The 14,291-nt window shown below is 47.9% G+C and overlaps 1 protein-coding gene across 1 annotated transcript in view; it reads right to left on the reverse strand.

Annotated features, from left to right (window-relative positions):
* Nucleotides 1-1,205: 1,205 nt before the first annotated feature.
* Nucleotides 1,206-14,291, reverse strand: part of LOC128718875 (homeobox protein 5) — a 55,395-nt gene continuing 42,309 nt past the window's right edge. The window contains exons 2-12 of the mRNA XM_053812491.1: nucleotides 8,096-8,200; nucleotides 7,862-7,986; nucleotides 7,652-7,749; nucleotides 7,367-7,575; nucleotides 7,111-7,263; nucleotides 6,887-7,032; nucleotides 6,598-6,792; nucleotides 5,409-6,413; nucleotides 5,202-5,348; nucleotides 3,947-5,108; nucleotides 1,206-1,490 (exon numbers count right to left, since the gene is read on the reverse strand). Coding sequence (XP_053668466.1) covers nucleotides 1,206-1,490; nucleotides 3,947-5,108; nucleotides 5,202-5,348; nucleotides 5,409-6,413; nucleotides 6,598-6,792; nucleotides 6,887-7,032; nucleotides 7,111-7,263; nucleotides 7,367-7,575; nucleotides 7,652-7,749; nucleotides 7,862-7,986; nucleotides 8,096-8,200 — 3,630 coding nt within the window. The remainder of the gene's footprint in view (nucleotides 1,491-3,946; nucleotides 5,109-5,201; nucleotides 5,349-5,408; nucleotides 6,414-6,597; nucleotides 6,793-6,886; nucleotides 7,033-7,110; nucleotides 7,264-7,366; nucleotides 7,576-7,651; nucleotides 7,750-7,861; nucleotides 7,987-8,095; nucleotides 8,201-14,291) is intronic.

Here is a 14,291-nt window from a genome sequence, read left to right on the forward strand (position 1 = left end):
TCTACGAGTAATGGAGGAATATGTAGAAAGAGAAGAATGGTTTTTGCAGTACCGTATGCTAACCCAGCAGGATTTTTCCCACTTTTTGTAATGCCATACTTCACCTCTTCCCGTGCACCGTCATGTGCCCCACGACTCATCGTTGCGTGTCCCCGCGGTGTTACAGCACTGAGTCTATTTGTGTGGGCTACCAAGAACATCGGCCATCGTCATAGCTGCCATCCCGGAGCACAAAGATATAATCAACACCCGTGTACCGTGCCTGCCTTATGACCGGCAGAAAGTTCAAAGCGTCCCGATCGAGATTGGGCGCACCGGAGAGTGAGTCGTCGGTTGGAATTTTCTTTCAACTTTCAACCACCACCAATGTCAATCTCGATCCCATCTCGAGAATTTGTTACCAAGGGAGATGGTTTCAACCCCCTCCCAGGCTGTTGTGATAAGCTTGCCGACTTGGGACAAAAAAGGGAGCTTCATTTGGCGAACGGTTATACAAATTTCGAAAGCGTTCATGTACATAAGTACTGAAAAAGACGGGATACCGTTTTTACTGTGCTCGTGACGGTAATGGTTGAGGGATTAATTAAGAGCACTTGCGAAAACATACGGAAAAACGATACCGCTTCTTAATAATGTGCTTTTATCACACGTGCTTAATGTGCTGTTGGAAGGAGCGCAGCTTGGGAATGGGAAGTTGGGATGTTATCTTATATGGCATTTAAAGTTTTAAACGTTACGATGCATGAAAAGAATGTTGTTTGTTTCCGAAGAACAATATCCATCCGACTAAAGCCGGATTGAAAAACAACGTTTCTGTTCGGAGAATTAGCTGGAAATTGTCTTCGATAATGTAGCCATTGTGAATGAAGTATGTAAGGCACAGGACCATTTCATAATCTGGAATAATTTTAACCATTTCCTTCGGAGAGTTAGGCGCAATTAATATATACAGCTAAAATACCAGTAATCAATTTTCTAAGTAAGAACGTTGATAAAGCTGAACTGAGTACAATATTTTATGTAACGGTCAAATTAACCAACAGGTGAAATAGACACACAAGGTAGTGTATCAATCAGCTACTAATATTACTAAGCTCCCTAAACTACAATTCAACCTAAAGCCCCCTTCAAACTTTGCTACATACGGATCGCGTGCCGGACATTCAAAACTGCAACACAAAACATCACCCATCACCCGGTGCTACTTACCGTCGGCTCTGTATTATAGGTGTTAGTATCAGTTCTAAGCTGGACGAACGATGGTTGCTGTTCTTACCGAGACCGAACCGTGCCGGGCTGGACCCGACCTGGGACCTGGGTTTGGTCAGCTGCACCGATTCGGTGCTGGCTTTGGTCGGACTGTTACGCCTACCCTGTGCACCCGGGCCCCCACTGTTGGCCGGCTGTTGGCCCGTGGGTGAGCTGGTACCCACCTCGGCTTGCATATTTCCATTTTCGCCACTGGTCGAACCAACAGATCGGGTGGCATTCTGGTGTGTGTTTGTTTGTTTGTTTGGTGGATGCCACAGGCGCAGAACGAAGGGAAAGAAAATAAGCGCAAACGCTTTATTAGACGCAAATTGTCGGGCGGATTGTTTCGGATCGGCAAACAGGCCCAACCGAATGTAAAAACGACAACACAAAGGGGACATGCAATGTTAGGACGATTGGACATTGTGCAGGCCTGGTGGGGGTAGAGTTAACAACACAAACAACAATAGTACGAAATAATAAATTTGTCAACTGATACACACACACAGACAATTAAAAACATGCAACGAGAACGAGAATGGACATGCAAAAGTTAGAACTAGGATATTAGAACTAGGGAGACTAGTTTAAGATAAGTGTAATCGAATTTAACCCCCAATGTTGGTAATTACTGGTAAAAGGAAATAACAATCTAATTGTGCTTTCCGCTACACAGAACCGTTTGGCGTTTTGTGTTACAAATTGCATACTTTCAGGCTTTTTCCCCAATTAAGCTTTTAGCGCAAATCTCCTACAGCTATGCAATTGACGTAGCTAAATTGGCTTTGGAGGAGTTTGTTTACAACATAGTACAACTTTTTAAGTGGATATACTTCCTTTTCTTTGTAAAAAAAGGAAATTAAATATTTAACCTTCAAACCAAAATGATATGATTCGGTAGCAATCGCTGTTCACTCTTTGTCCCATTTGTTTCAGCACTATTTATAAAGCTTTTAAAACACCAAACATGTAGGGAACCAACAAATCGATCGGGCACTTTGCTCCTAGCCTGATCCAATTTATGGCAAACCCAAAATAACTAAACAATTGCACAAGCAAACTAGGGCAGTTATTGGTTTCGCCTCGATGAACTCCAAAAGAAAAAAGCAATTTCATAAGGAGCGAAAGGAGAAAAAGAAAAAAAAAACAATGCTTTTTTTCTGGAACGAGTGTCCTACAATATTACCAGAACTACGAACACGCTGCATGCATTTTAGTCATGGAAAGTCGAAAAGCTTTCTAACAAAAAATAAAATACGTCCAACGGGGAATGCAACTGTGAAACGGAAAAGGAAAACTTTTACATCGTTTACTTATCCCACAAAACAAACGAACTGTAACCGTACCCATTTTGTCGGGATGCCGGGAGTTAGAAAGAAGTGAACAAAATACACACACAAAAAAATGCATACACAACTTTCACTCCCGCCGTTGGCAGACACGGTTCGGGGTTCGGGGGGTTCTCCTTCACTGTCATGCTTTGTTCTGTTCGTGCAAGCAACACGTGCTGTACCTGGGCACGGGCAGGGAGTGAAAAGGGAACCGGAACATTGAAGAATGCTTATGAAAAGCCAAGAACCGGTGGAAAAAATGCACAACCCAACCCAAACCTCTGGGGACCAGCCACGCGTCCGCTACCGTGATAATACAGCCGCACACAAGTTGCATCCAAATTCTGTGCTCATTTTTCCCGCCCACATTCCTTTCTGATTGCCAGGGTTTTCCAGGTTCTCATTACATAGCACACACACACACATGCACGAGCGTTGTGCGAGTTGATGACGGGGGAGATCGAGTTGAAAAACCGGGATCGCTAGTAGCTCGAAACGAAAGAGCAGAAGAGCGATGCGAATGCTTCCTTTGTTCGCTGAAGCATTGCATCAAATGCATCAAACGGTTCATGGAGTGCCGACAAAGGTAGGGTAAAGATGTGGGACAGCTCTCGGGAAAGGATCAATAATAAGTGCAACATGTCGAACCTGAGGAACAGCGTTGCGGAGGAACGAAACGAATGCACTCAGTGGGGCCGGATGTGGAAACATGCTTTGCTTTACCGTACAGTCAAGCTTCCGTGTATTTTCTACTCCACAATCAGTGGGAGGTGGGTTTGGATGTTGAGCAGAACTTATTTTTGTTTTGCCCTGCGTGCTTTTACTCATTCATTCGAACCTCCCTCAGCCGGTTTTGTTTTCACCTACTATGTTGTTGCGTTGCAAGCAGCAACAAGGGAGCTAAGCGAAACTTTCCCGCTGGAAAGCCAAACTAGAACAAAACCGGTGCAAAAGTAACGCTGAGTGAAAATGTTCCTACTAGCTCTTGTGTTAAGGATGTCATATTTCATGCAGTTTGGTGTGATGGGTGGAAAAAGCTGGAAACATTGATAAAAAAGCACTGAAAACAAGTAATACCGAAGATCTAGCAAATAAAAAAAAGCATGCAACAAAGGATTGCATACACTCTAGGGGCTTTTGTAAGTGCTCGAGCACCACACCTTGAGAAGGTAAACGGGTAACACACAGTGGGATTTTCGTGCAAAAATAACTGGAGGAAAGAACAACAAAACACATGGAAATCGTTGCGAATCAGTACGGAGTGAAAAAGGGCGAATGGTTCGGTTCACCGCATTCTTCATGCATAGGTAGGTCACGCTAAGGACAAGCGACACATGCAAGCGAAACAAAGTTCTGCTACTTACACTGCCCTCACTCGGTTTGGTTACGGTTTGTTCCAGGTCCGACCGTGTCCCATCCTGATTTCGGTTCGTATCGAAACAAATCAGCGGACCAACATGATCGCCCCCATCACCCTTGGTACCGTTGATAACCTCCCACGGTCCATTGCTCATCGGTTGGGTGTTGTTGTTGTTGTTCAGTACATTCTGACTGCCGGTAATACCCATACCGAGCAGCCCGGTGAAACTTTCCGGATTGTTATTATTTAAGCTACTGCTGCCCTGGTTAAGTCTTTCCACACCAGTCTTATAGTTTTCCAGATAGTCGATTGACTTGTTGAATGATGGCGACTGTGCCATCGGGTTCCGCTGCTTCCGGTCTGGGCCGGTGACAATGGATGAGCGGCTAAAATTGTGCACACTGGTGATGTTGTACTGGTGTGCCTGTTGCTGCTGCTGCTGATGATGATGGTGGTGTTGATAGTGCCGCTTCGGGCGTATCGGTACACCGATGTCGGACTTAGTGCCGCGGGTACCGCCAGTACTCGGGCCCAATCCACCCAGCGCATGGATACCGGCACCGGACGGGCCAACGTTCGACCGGAAACCGGCCCCATCGAAGTAGTAGTGGTAGGGTGCGGCGGATGACGACAGCGTTGCCACCGTGTCCAGGTATGTGCTAGTGCTTAACCCACTGCCTATGCTACCGACACCACCGACCGGATGAACGCGACCACCAAGATTGTTAGTAAAATTGTGCCGATACTGATGATGCTGTTGCGGCTGTTGCTGCTGATGATGCTGAAGGTGATGGTTCTGGTGAGGGTTTCGGGTTAGACTGAAGGTGTAGTGATTGTTTTGATAGTGTGTATTGTTAGTATTAATCAAGCGACTGTTACTGCCGTTGGCACTATGTACACCAGGTACCGAGGAAAATTTGCTCTGAAGATGTGTTTGCTGTTGCTGTGATGGTTGTTGTTGTTGCTGTGACTGTGGTTGTTGAGTTATAGCTGGCGGATGATTGGTTTGCAAGGGTCCGATACGACCCGGACAGAGCGGAGGTTTCCTACTACTCACTGTATGATGGTGTGGTTTCATCGTGTTGGACGAGGAGGACTTCGTGTGGCCCGACGTCACGGATGCTCCGGAAGATTTGTTCGTACCGTACTTGGCACTGTCACTGGATCTGCAATATACGTGGCGAATTCGTTGTCATCGGAACAGATAATCAGGTAATAGTTTTACTAAGAACCATCGCACCACTATCGCATCTACTTACCTTTCTGATGAGTACGCATAGTCTTGATCGGCGCCAAGCCCTGAATCAGTGTGCTCATGGGACACACGCAACCCCGAACTGTCCAACGGACTAAGACTCGATCCAGTGGGAGAAATGAAGTCTCCCATACTCATGCTAGACATCATTCTGTGGAGAAATAGATCGATCAGTGCACCGCTCGTCGCAACTACTCGCATTCCAGCGTACCTTATAAGCCCCGAGTTCCGGTCGTAGTCCCTTGATGAACTGATCGTACTAGCCGATCGTATCGAACCACCGTTGATGCCATTCTCCACTAAACTGCCGTCGCCACCCTTCGAGTATGGGTCCCGTATCCGATCGATACGATTATTGCTCGCCTGGTGCGGTTGGTGATGGTGATGATGGTGCGATAACGAGGTCGACGATTGATGACTAGTCTTGTGCACCTTCAGTGTGTTCGGCTTTTTGGCGGCATGATTCGTCTCCACGACCGTGTACGGTATCTCGCGCAGCTGATCCTCCGTCATCCCGGTCGTATCGACCAGATCGAACTGCAGATGCTTCGTCAACTCGCTTGACCAGATCTTTTCCGACGGCGATCGGTGTTTGCGATGTCGCCGGCTGCGATGATGGTGCTGTATAATGCCAGAATCGGGATGCGTACCCTTCATCACCTGGCTGCTCTTGATGACGGCCGCCTTCGGCACGGCATCGGAGTGCTGTTTGCGCTGTACCTCCAACCACTGCTCGCCGGAATCGACCAGCTCGATCGAGTCCGTCGATCGCCGGTGCCCGGAGTAGCTACGATCACGGCTCTCCGTGTCCGAACGGTTCCGCCGATTCTTCGAACGATGCCGGCGATGCTTGCGATGCGAGTTATGCGAACGTCCCGAGCGTCCCGAACCGCGACTCATTTCACTCTCGTTGTCCGACACCCGGCGACTCCTGTGGCGGCGTCGACGCCCCGACCGCGATTCGTTCGACGAGTGGCTCTCCACGGAGCTGGATCGCATCCGGCTATTATTGGCCGGTGCACTCATACGCGTTGATGCGGACCGTACCGACTTGGGGCTCGAGTTAATCCCAAACAAACCACGCTGCTGCGACCGCATCCAGGGCGCACTGCGGGTACTGCGCGGGGAGTCCGGTGGGGCAGGGCCCTGCGCTTTACTACCACCACCATTCAATGCGGCAGGTATGCTGCAAGTAGAACGATAAGGGCTCTCAAAGCTGCAACGCGCGAAATGCATCGCGCAACAAATCAAACACACGCACACACGAAACAAACGACAAAATGGCGCATGGGAGTGCAGGAAATGTTGGAGTGCGCGGTGAGAAAGGGCAAGAAAGAAACAGCATGAGATGAGATGTGTCAAAATGCGTGGAAAATAGAATGCGAGCGGGGAAAACTTACGACTGTGCCGGTTGAGGTATTGAAATGGATTTGATTTCCTGCTGAATGTATTTCGGTGCATCGAACATCTTGTCCTCGGGCGGTGGTTCGTTTATCACGCGTCGCGGCTGTCGGCGGGACGGTGTCCTGGTGAACGCGGGCGGAACTCGCTGTTGCGTCGACAGGTCCTTCATCGACTGACGCTCCGAACGGGCACTGGAAAGCGAGCGAAAATGTACACGACGCTTAGCTATCGGTCGGTTCTGTGAAGTGTTGCCGAGTGGAAAACGGGATTCAACGCGGTATGTACCTGTACTTGCTGGCAAGTGTACCGGTGGCCTGCATCGGCGCAACCCGCACCAGGCGAAAGAACGAATGGTGCTCGACGCAACATTTCCACAGATGCTTGCAGGCGCTCTTTTTTGGTGTCTCGAAACCGTAAGTACTAACTTCATTCTGGGTAGAATGGGTGAGAAAAAAAAATATGCATAAAACACTTCTGATTCTAAGTGCCACCATTTCATCAATACTAACGTTTTTATCACAGACGCGAAGCATAAAGTATCGTCCTTTGTAGTAGACCTTCGCTATCCGAGGCCAGTAGTAGTGTGCGACGGTTGTTTTGTTACGCAGCACCACAATTCCACCCGGCGTTAGGCCGAGAAAATATTCCACACTGTCTTCACCCTACGCGGTTGTGATGGAAGAGAGCGATACATTCGTAAGGATTAACGTTTGGACGGGTGGGTACATAATAATAAAGCAGAGGATATCCATCCATCGCACATACCAGCACCGGATGCAGATCGACACCGTACATGTCATGCCATTTGACTTTGTCCAGATAGTTAAACTCGGCCTGCGACGGAGACATTCCTTCCAGCTGGATGTGTAGCTCATGGATGCGGCTTTCGATTTCCTTCGTTTGGTTGTTGAGCAACCGGAACTCGGACACGTACCCGGGCGGATGTTTGCGTGGATCATAGTTACCGAGCTCGGCTGCAAGAAAGGAAACAGAAGGAAAGGAGGCCTTATTGTAAGCTCAAGCTGGTTGGACATAAGTTTCACTGCGTACCCTGTATGACATACGCTCCCAGCTCAGCGGCAAGCTCGAACGAAACGGGCAATCGTCCTTGAAGAATGTCCTGCTTCACCTGCAAATACAGCTGATACCTGGCAGGGGGCAACACCATTGAAGGTGGGTTGAATAATTAATTCCAATATTTATTGCCTTCTATCGGGGGCCTACGGTGTTGACCGTTAGGTCGACGGATCGTACACTTACCTCGTAATTTCTTCGACAAGCTTGCAAGGATCGCAGGCGTAGAACTTGACACCGAAGTACAGATCGTACGGCACTTTTCCAGCTTTCAACTGGCGCGAAAGTCTGGCACCCGGATCCAACCAATGCTAAAAACCAGTAACGAGAGAAGAAAGTGCGCCAGGACGCGTCAGAACAGGGGAAGCACGGAAGGATGTACGTCACTCAGCTGTAACTCCCCAAACCGCATCTACTTACCGTCTGATTGTCCTGATCGATGTACCGGATCCCGAAGTAGGCAGTCTCTATCAGGTTCAGGCGGGCAAAAACCACATCCAGCAGGGCTTGGCCGGGTAAATCGTCCTGCCGCGAGTTGACCACATGCAATGGAGAGGGAAAGATGAAAAATAAATATTTAACAATCAAAATCCCCGACAGGCGACCGGGACGCGATTCCCGGAAACTCGGCCGCTGTAAGTCAGAAATTAATGATTTGTTGAGCGGACGGGCCACATGCCCTGCCATTCGCAACGGGATCAGGATGCTGTAATGTCATTCTAGGATTCCTTCCCCACAGGCCGCGTGCAGCGCGTTGTTGCGTATTGTGAAATTGGAGTTCATTTCGCAAACACTCCCCCAAACGTTGGCCGGCACACGGACCCATCACTAACCCGGACCGGATTATTTGCGTTTCATCATTGCAGCGTTGGCTTACGGTGGCTCTGCTGTTTACGTTGCGTACAGCGGGCCCGTACCGTTTGTTTGTTGGATAATGGTTCCGGTGGCATTGTTATGATGATAAATGTTGGCTACCCGTTGACGTCGTCATAAAGGATTCGAATACGTCAGCAGTCCTTTTTTTTTGGAAAATATAACATAAACAAAAAGGTTCCAGCCTCCATTTTTGGGGACGTTGATTGTTTTGTGGAATGATTATTGACCTCCAGGAGGGGTGCGCGGTGATTTTGAAATTGCAAAACAATGCAAAAGTTCAATTAATATCAGCTTCGATTAATATCAACGAGGAGTGACCGGTACTGGTGGTCCACGGTTTTTGGATACCAATTTTCGCTAGGCAATGTTGTCGAATGTTGGCGTACGCGTATTTAGGGCACTAATTTGATTGTACCCGGAGCACTTTCGGGGCAAGTGAGCGTTCGCGTTGTGTTTTCCCCGGAAATGAGCTCCATAATAAGGGTTGCACCGCGTGACACAGCCATGCAGGACTGACAGGCTGCAACGCATGCAACAACGCTTGTATGCACTGCCCCTTCCAACACGATGATCGATGGTAAAGTGTGTTTCAACGGCAAAAAAGAAACGGACATAACTCGGGTAGGTTTCTTTGATTTATACTTCCTGATTCGCTTGCGATGCCGTTTTCTTTTCGTATTCTTCCATCGCGAGGAATTCTTTTTCCTCGACATAGTACAGCAACAACAACAAAACAAGCCCCCAGTGCGGGGCCCATTCTACCGTAGCTGTCATTAAAGAACCATTGGAACGATTTGCAGCGTCACGCTGCAGACCCACGCATTCTGACAGCTTCAGGACGTACGCAGGTGCCCGGTACGGGTGTAATGCCCATTGACCGATGTACGATACCTGCCAATTGGCACCATGATGCGGAACATACACAAGCCCGGGCACGGTATAGCGCAAGCCGCGCCTGGAAGTATCCGCTACAAATAGGAATCTTATTGCGCCCAAGCAAAACCGTGCACTATCGCATGCCAATCTGGCAAGAGTGATGGTGCTATTGGCACAATACGAGCGCGCGCGTACGGTGAGAACTAGGACTTCCTGCTGCGCGGTAAGTCCTCTTCAAACCGTTCGTCCGCTCAGCGCACCGTGAGTCAGCGAAGCACTCGAACGTCGTACAAAGCTGTACGGGCAATAAGGAATGATAAATTGTCTGCTCGAGCGGTGATAGGATTCATGTTGGTGGGAATTTGCATTTGTTGGCTAGTGTATGCCCCGAGTGGCTCGTTAACGCTGAGATGCATCTACACACGCCACACACGCGACGTGGCGACGTGCTTCGAAGCTTTATTTGAATAGCGGGTCAGTTGTGCGTGATTCTTTTATTAATTTTTGTGAGTAAAAAAAAAAAAAAAAAAACAAATTAAGGACCGAAAGGTTCTCCGGCAGCATAATTCGCTTGCTAATGAGATAACACACTCTGCTGTACAAGAACCTCATTAGGGTACTCTTTGGCAGTGTGAACCAGTGGCTCGTTTTCAAGTGTACTCTCCATTTTGATTATGCGAAAATTTTACGATTCGATAGTACATTCAGTGGAACAGTGGTGTTGCTCGTGTTGCTACGCGCTGGCACACGCTCCGCAGCACAACTTTTCCGTTATCAGTGCAAATTAACTTTTCTGCACCTCGTCCAAAGCCAACGAGATCGGACGAAAGTGAGAAAGGATCTTGGCCAGTGAAAAGCGCTCCAGATATTCTCGCCGGCAACGACGGTTACACGTTGGCTGACGGATGCTGGCGGCTTGGTGCACGTTCGGCTTGTTTTCCACCGCTCGGTAGCTGTGCGTGCGTCCCGTGTGCCCGCGAGTCGTTGGTTTATGATGTCGTTAATCTTATTTCAAGACTTATTGTGCACTCATTTTTCACCGCCACCAAACGGATCGAGTCACGATAGAGGCTGCACAGAATAGGAGAGAGTTCGTTTTGCATTTTCATCCAGAACTTGGGAATGTGTGGTGGGGTGAAGGAAGAGGGTGGAATCTCGTACGTCTGGAATACTTGGCACCTTCAAATGGTACGGTAACACTCTAACGATCAGTGTTTGTACTTTACCCGATACGACTGACAATAAGATTGACTTAGGACTCGAAGGCGGACTAAGACTGGGACAATTAATTAATTTACAATTTTTGCTTTGTATCACTCCATTAGTAGCAACTCAAACTTGTTTCTTAAGTAAATAATTTTTACAATTCTCTAATGGAGTTATGCATGTTACGCCACAAATTTCTCTAATTGTATATATATCCAAAAATGCGACCAGCGGCACGAACAAACCACTCGTTCAATACAAATGAAATTTAAAAGTTTCTTTGTACACTTCGATAACTTTCGGTTTGGTATTAAATTAAAAACAAACAAACAAACAAAGAATAATTGTTTTAGGACTAAAGTGACTTTATGGTCGCTTTAGTGTACATTTGATTCGATCGCTCCGAACCGAGTTTAAAGAGCTTCATGCAATAGAAAATCTCCTCTTGCGAACGTCAAAGAATAGCTCGTACGAGCAGTGGTTTGAACAGTTTCTTCAATTTATCTTAGCTCGTGCGAAGAGTAAACAGTGGTTTCTTTACTCATTTTCCCTTCGTTTGGCTGTGTAGTTTCGTCCACAAGTGTGTAGAATTATGGAGGGCTTTCCCGGCGTAAGCGCAATAGAATTAAACATTGCACACAGTTTGAAATCACGCTTCGCTGCACGCATTGTAACACAGCGTTTCGTGTGTTTCATGGAACTTTTCGAAGAAGAATTGTTTAATCACATCCATGTTCTAACAGATGTCGCTTTCATAAACATTCCATTGGCATTGATTAGCGTTACATTGTGCATTACATTTATGAAACATTCGGTACGTAATATTGGCAGCGCACCGTTCGGTGCTTGTCATACGACAAATTGCCGCTAGCATAGGCATGCTTATTGTTCTACCAAACCCACGACAAATGATGCCGAACCACAGCACAAACACGGTGAAATGCTGCTGGTACTTCCCGAAGGGCAGATCATTAATATGCACCCGCTGTAGACGCGCTGCAGACATGCTCATACATAGGCCAGGCATTGATAAGACGGTCCCGCCCGCTTGCAGTGAATCCCGTTGCGAGCGGAGGCTTTTCAGTTGCCGATCGGTTGCAGACAAACTGACTGCACCCGGTGGCCTTGCATTAATATTGATGGGATTTAAATTACGTCCCGTGCAGCACGGTATTCTGCCCGGTAACAATAGTGTCTTGCACGTCTTCCCGTTGCACCGGGTTGAAATTGGTGGAGTGCGCACCGTTTGCACCGGTTTCGGCATCTGTTGAGCGGTGCGCGCAATGTTGTAAGTGATGGATGCAACGCGATTCATCGATCATCCCTTTTTTGTGCCAGCGGGTGCACCCGGGTCACAATCGATTACTGTCCCTGTCGGAACTAATCGGTTGCTTCGCGTCCGCAACCTTCGCAGTGACTGTTGACCCAAGGGTAAATAAATCAAAACTTGGTGGGCTCTAAATTCCCGTACACGACCTGCTGTACACATATATTCTGCCTTGCTGTAGATATTACGTTAATTTGCTAAGTTCTCACTGGCCGTACAATTGCAACACTTTATTGTGATTGATTTTTCCGAAACAGCAAAGGTTAGGAAAAAAAATCAATCCAACAGAGCGAATGCACTTCCTCAGCTGCAAATGAACTATTTCTACCGAGCTACACTGTCCCAGTAAACCGTCGAAACCGTTCATCGCTTTGATGTGTCATTTAATCTTCGCCAAAGATCGTACAGATAATTGAAAACGTGACGTTTTCCCAGCAGCGAACGAGCTCCGTCTGTGACCGAAATTTTCTCGATGAAGCAGCAAAAGGGAAACGAAGCGAAATGTGAGAGCCTGATGCTCCATCCGCAGCATTGCCCACTCACCACACACCATATCCCGGTGGAAAGCTCACCGTTAACAGGTGGTTTGGAAATGAAATGGTGACTTTCTGTTCATCTATCCCCCCCCCCCCCCCTCCCTTCCATTCACTCCCTGCCCTCCGGCGCAATCGCCAGGATCTCGCATGCGGTCCGGGACGGCGGGAACCTCCGTCAAGACTCTGTCATCATCTGCTTAAGTGAACTTTTGTGCTCCATTTTCCGGCTGGATTGGGTGCCCTTTGGCTGTCTTTTGACGTTAGGGTTTTACTGGTTCGTTTTGTGCGAGTTTAATGGGAATTAAAACTGGGCGGGAGGTGGAAGGTTTTTTGGACGAGAAAATGAGTAGCAAAAAAAAAACAGGAAATCAGTTTTTGAGCACCAGAATAAAGGAAACACACCAATGCACACCTTTTGGGAAGCTTGGGTAAGGGAGAGGGGATAGGGGGGGAGGTCCAGAATCTATGCAGCAAAATGGTGTGCAGTATATAAAATGTTCTACCATTTTGTCAGCCGGTTCATTGTTCTCGCCAAGTGCTTCGGCCGGAATCGGTTGCCGGAGGGGGCGTCTTTTAAGAACCTTATTACAATTCATTAATAATAGAGATATCAGCTTAACAACTCCTCTCTCTCCCACACTCTTCTCCTGCTTGCTTTCCGTTGCACCGACACCAACTGTGGTCACGGATTATGCGTGAGAAGTTCGCAACCTCGAGGTGAGGTCATGTTTTATTCAATGCCATAAACATTCAAACAAAAGCCACAAAAAAACCCAGCTTGTTTATTCCGGGGTTTGGAGTTCCGCTTCCTTACAAACGAGTGCCCGCGGAACCCGATCATGGGTTCCGGGCTGTCGCGTCACGCGGCGAAAAATAATTATAAATGCTCCACAAAGGTAAACATTTTATCTAATTTGTTGACGCTACTTTGCATTGAATGGCATTTTCCCAAGTGATGCGAGCTTACGGTACGGTAGTTAGTCGGGGAAAAGGCAGAACAATGTAAAGGCCCCAATCACGATGTCCATTCCGAAGCGTACCATCTTCCGCTAAGCCGCGGGTCTTTTCAGCACGCCCGTCAGCATTGGTTCTCACGCACGCTAATGAAGTCGTTTCTTATACATCATTTTTGAAACTGCTGGTCCACGATGCCTCGGTGTGTCTCGGTGTCGAATATGCACGATGACACCGACCGATGAGACCCCAAAAGTGAAAGATAAATACCCACAATCATGCACCTCATTGCACACGATTAGTTATAGCAGCGAAGCGAGCACTGTGCCGATTGCATACCGCTCAGGCGCAATCATCGCGTACCGTCGCGAATCGGCAAATCGGAGCATCGTGTCGCTTCGAAAAGCTGTCCGGAGACGCACGGTTGCGACCGAAAAGGAGCGGAAACATAATTTGTATAAACGCATCAATCACGCAAACCCCGGTGCAAGCCCGGGCACTGGATTTCCTGCAAGGACGACGCATTCAGCCGACGACGATCATTAAAGTGACCAATGAGCTTGGGCTATTACACTCGTGGGACTAGCAGCATCGACCTTCGAACCATGACGCGTGTTTGCTGCCAGGGAAATCTTTTCGGGGCAGTTGAGAAGGAAATGGGATTGAGCTAGCATTTTATTTCTTCCCTCTCTGTGCTTCATTAGCAGTGGGAATGCACGCTGAATTATAATTTGTTCGCCAATGGCAACTGTCAATTCAAGGATCGGGGGGGAGTGGAGTGGAGCTATATAGACGAAAGGCACTGGGCAGATGATGTGTCCTTGGCCCAAACGATGACCTT

This window comes from Anopheles marshallii, chromosome 2, assembly GCF_943734725.1.
Source record: "Anopheles marshallii chromosome 2, idAnoMarsDA_429_01, whole genome shotgun sequence".
Lineage (NCBI taxonomy): Eukaryota > Metazoa > Arthropoda > Insecta > Diptera > Culicidae > Anopheles > Anopheles marshallii.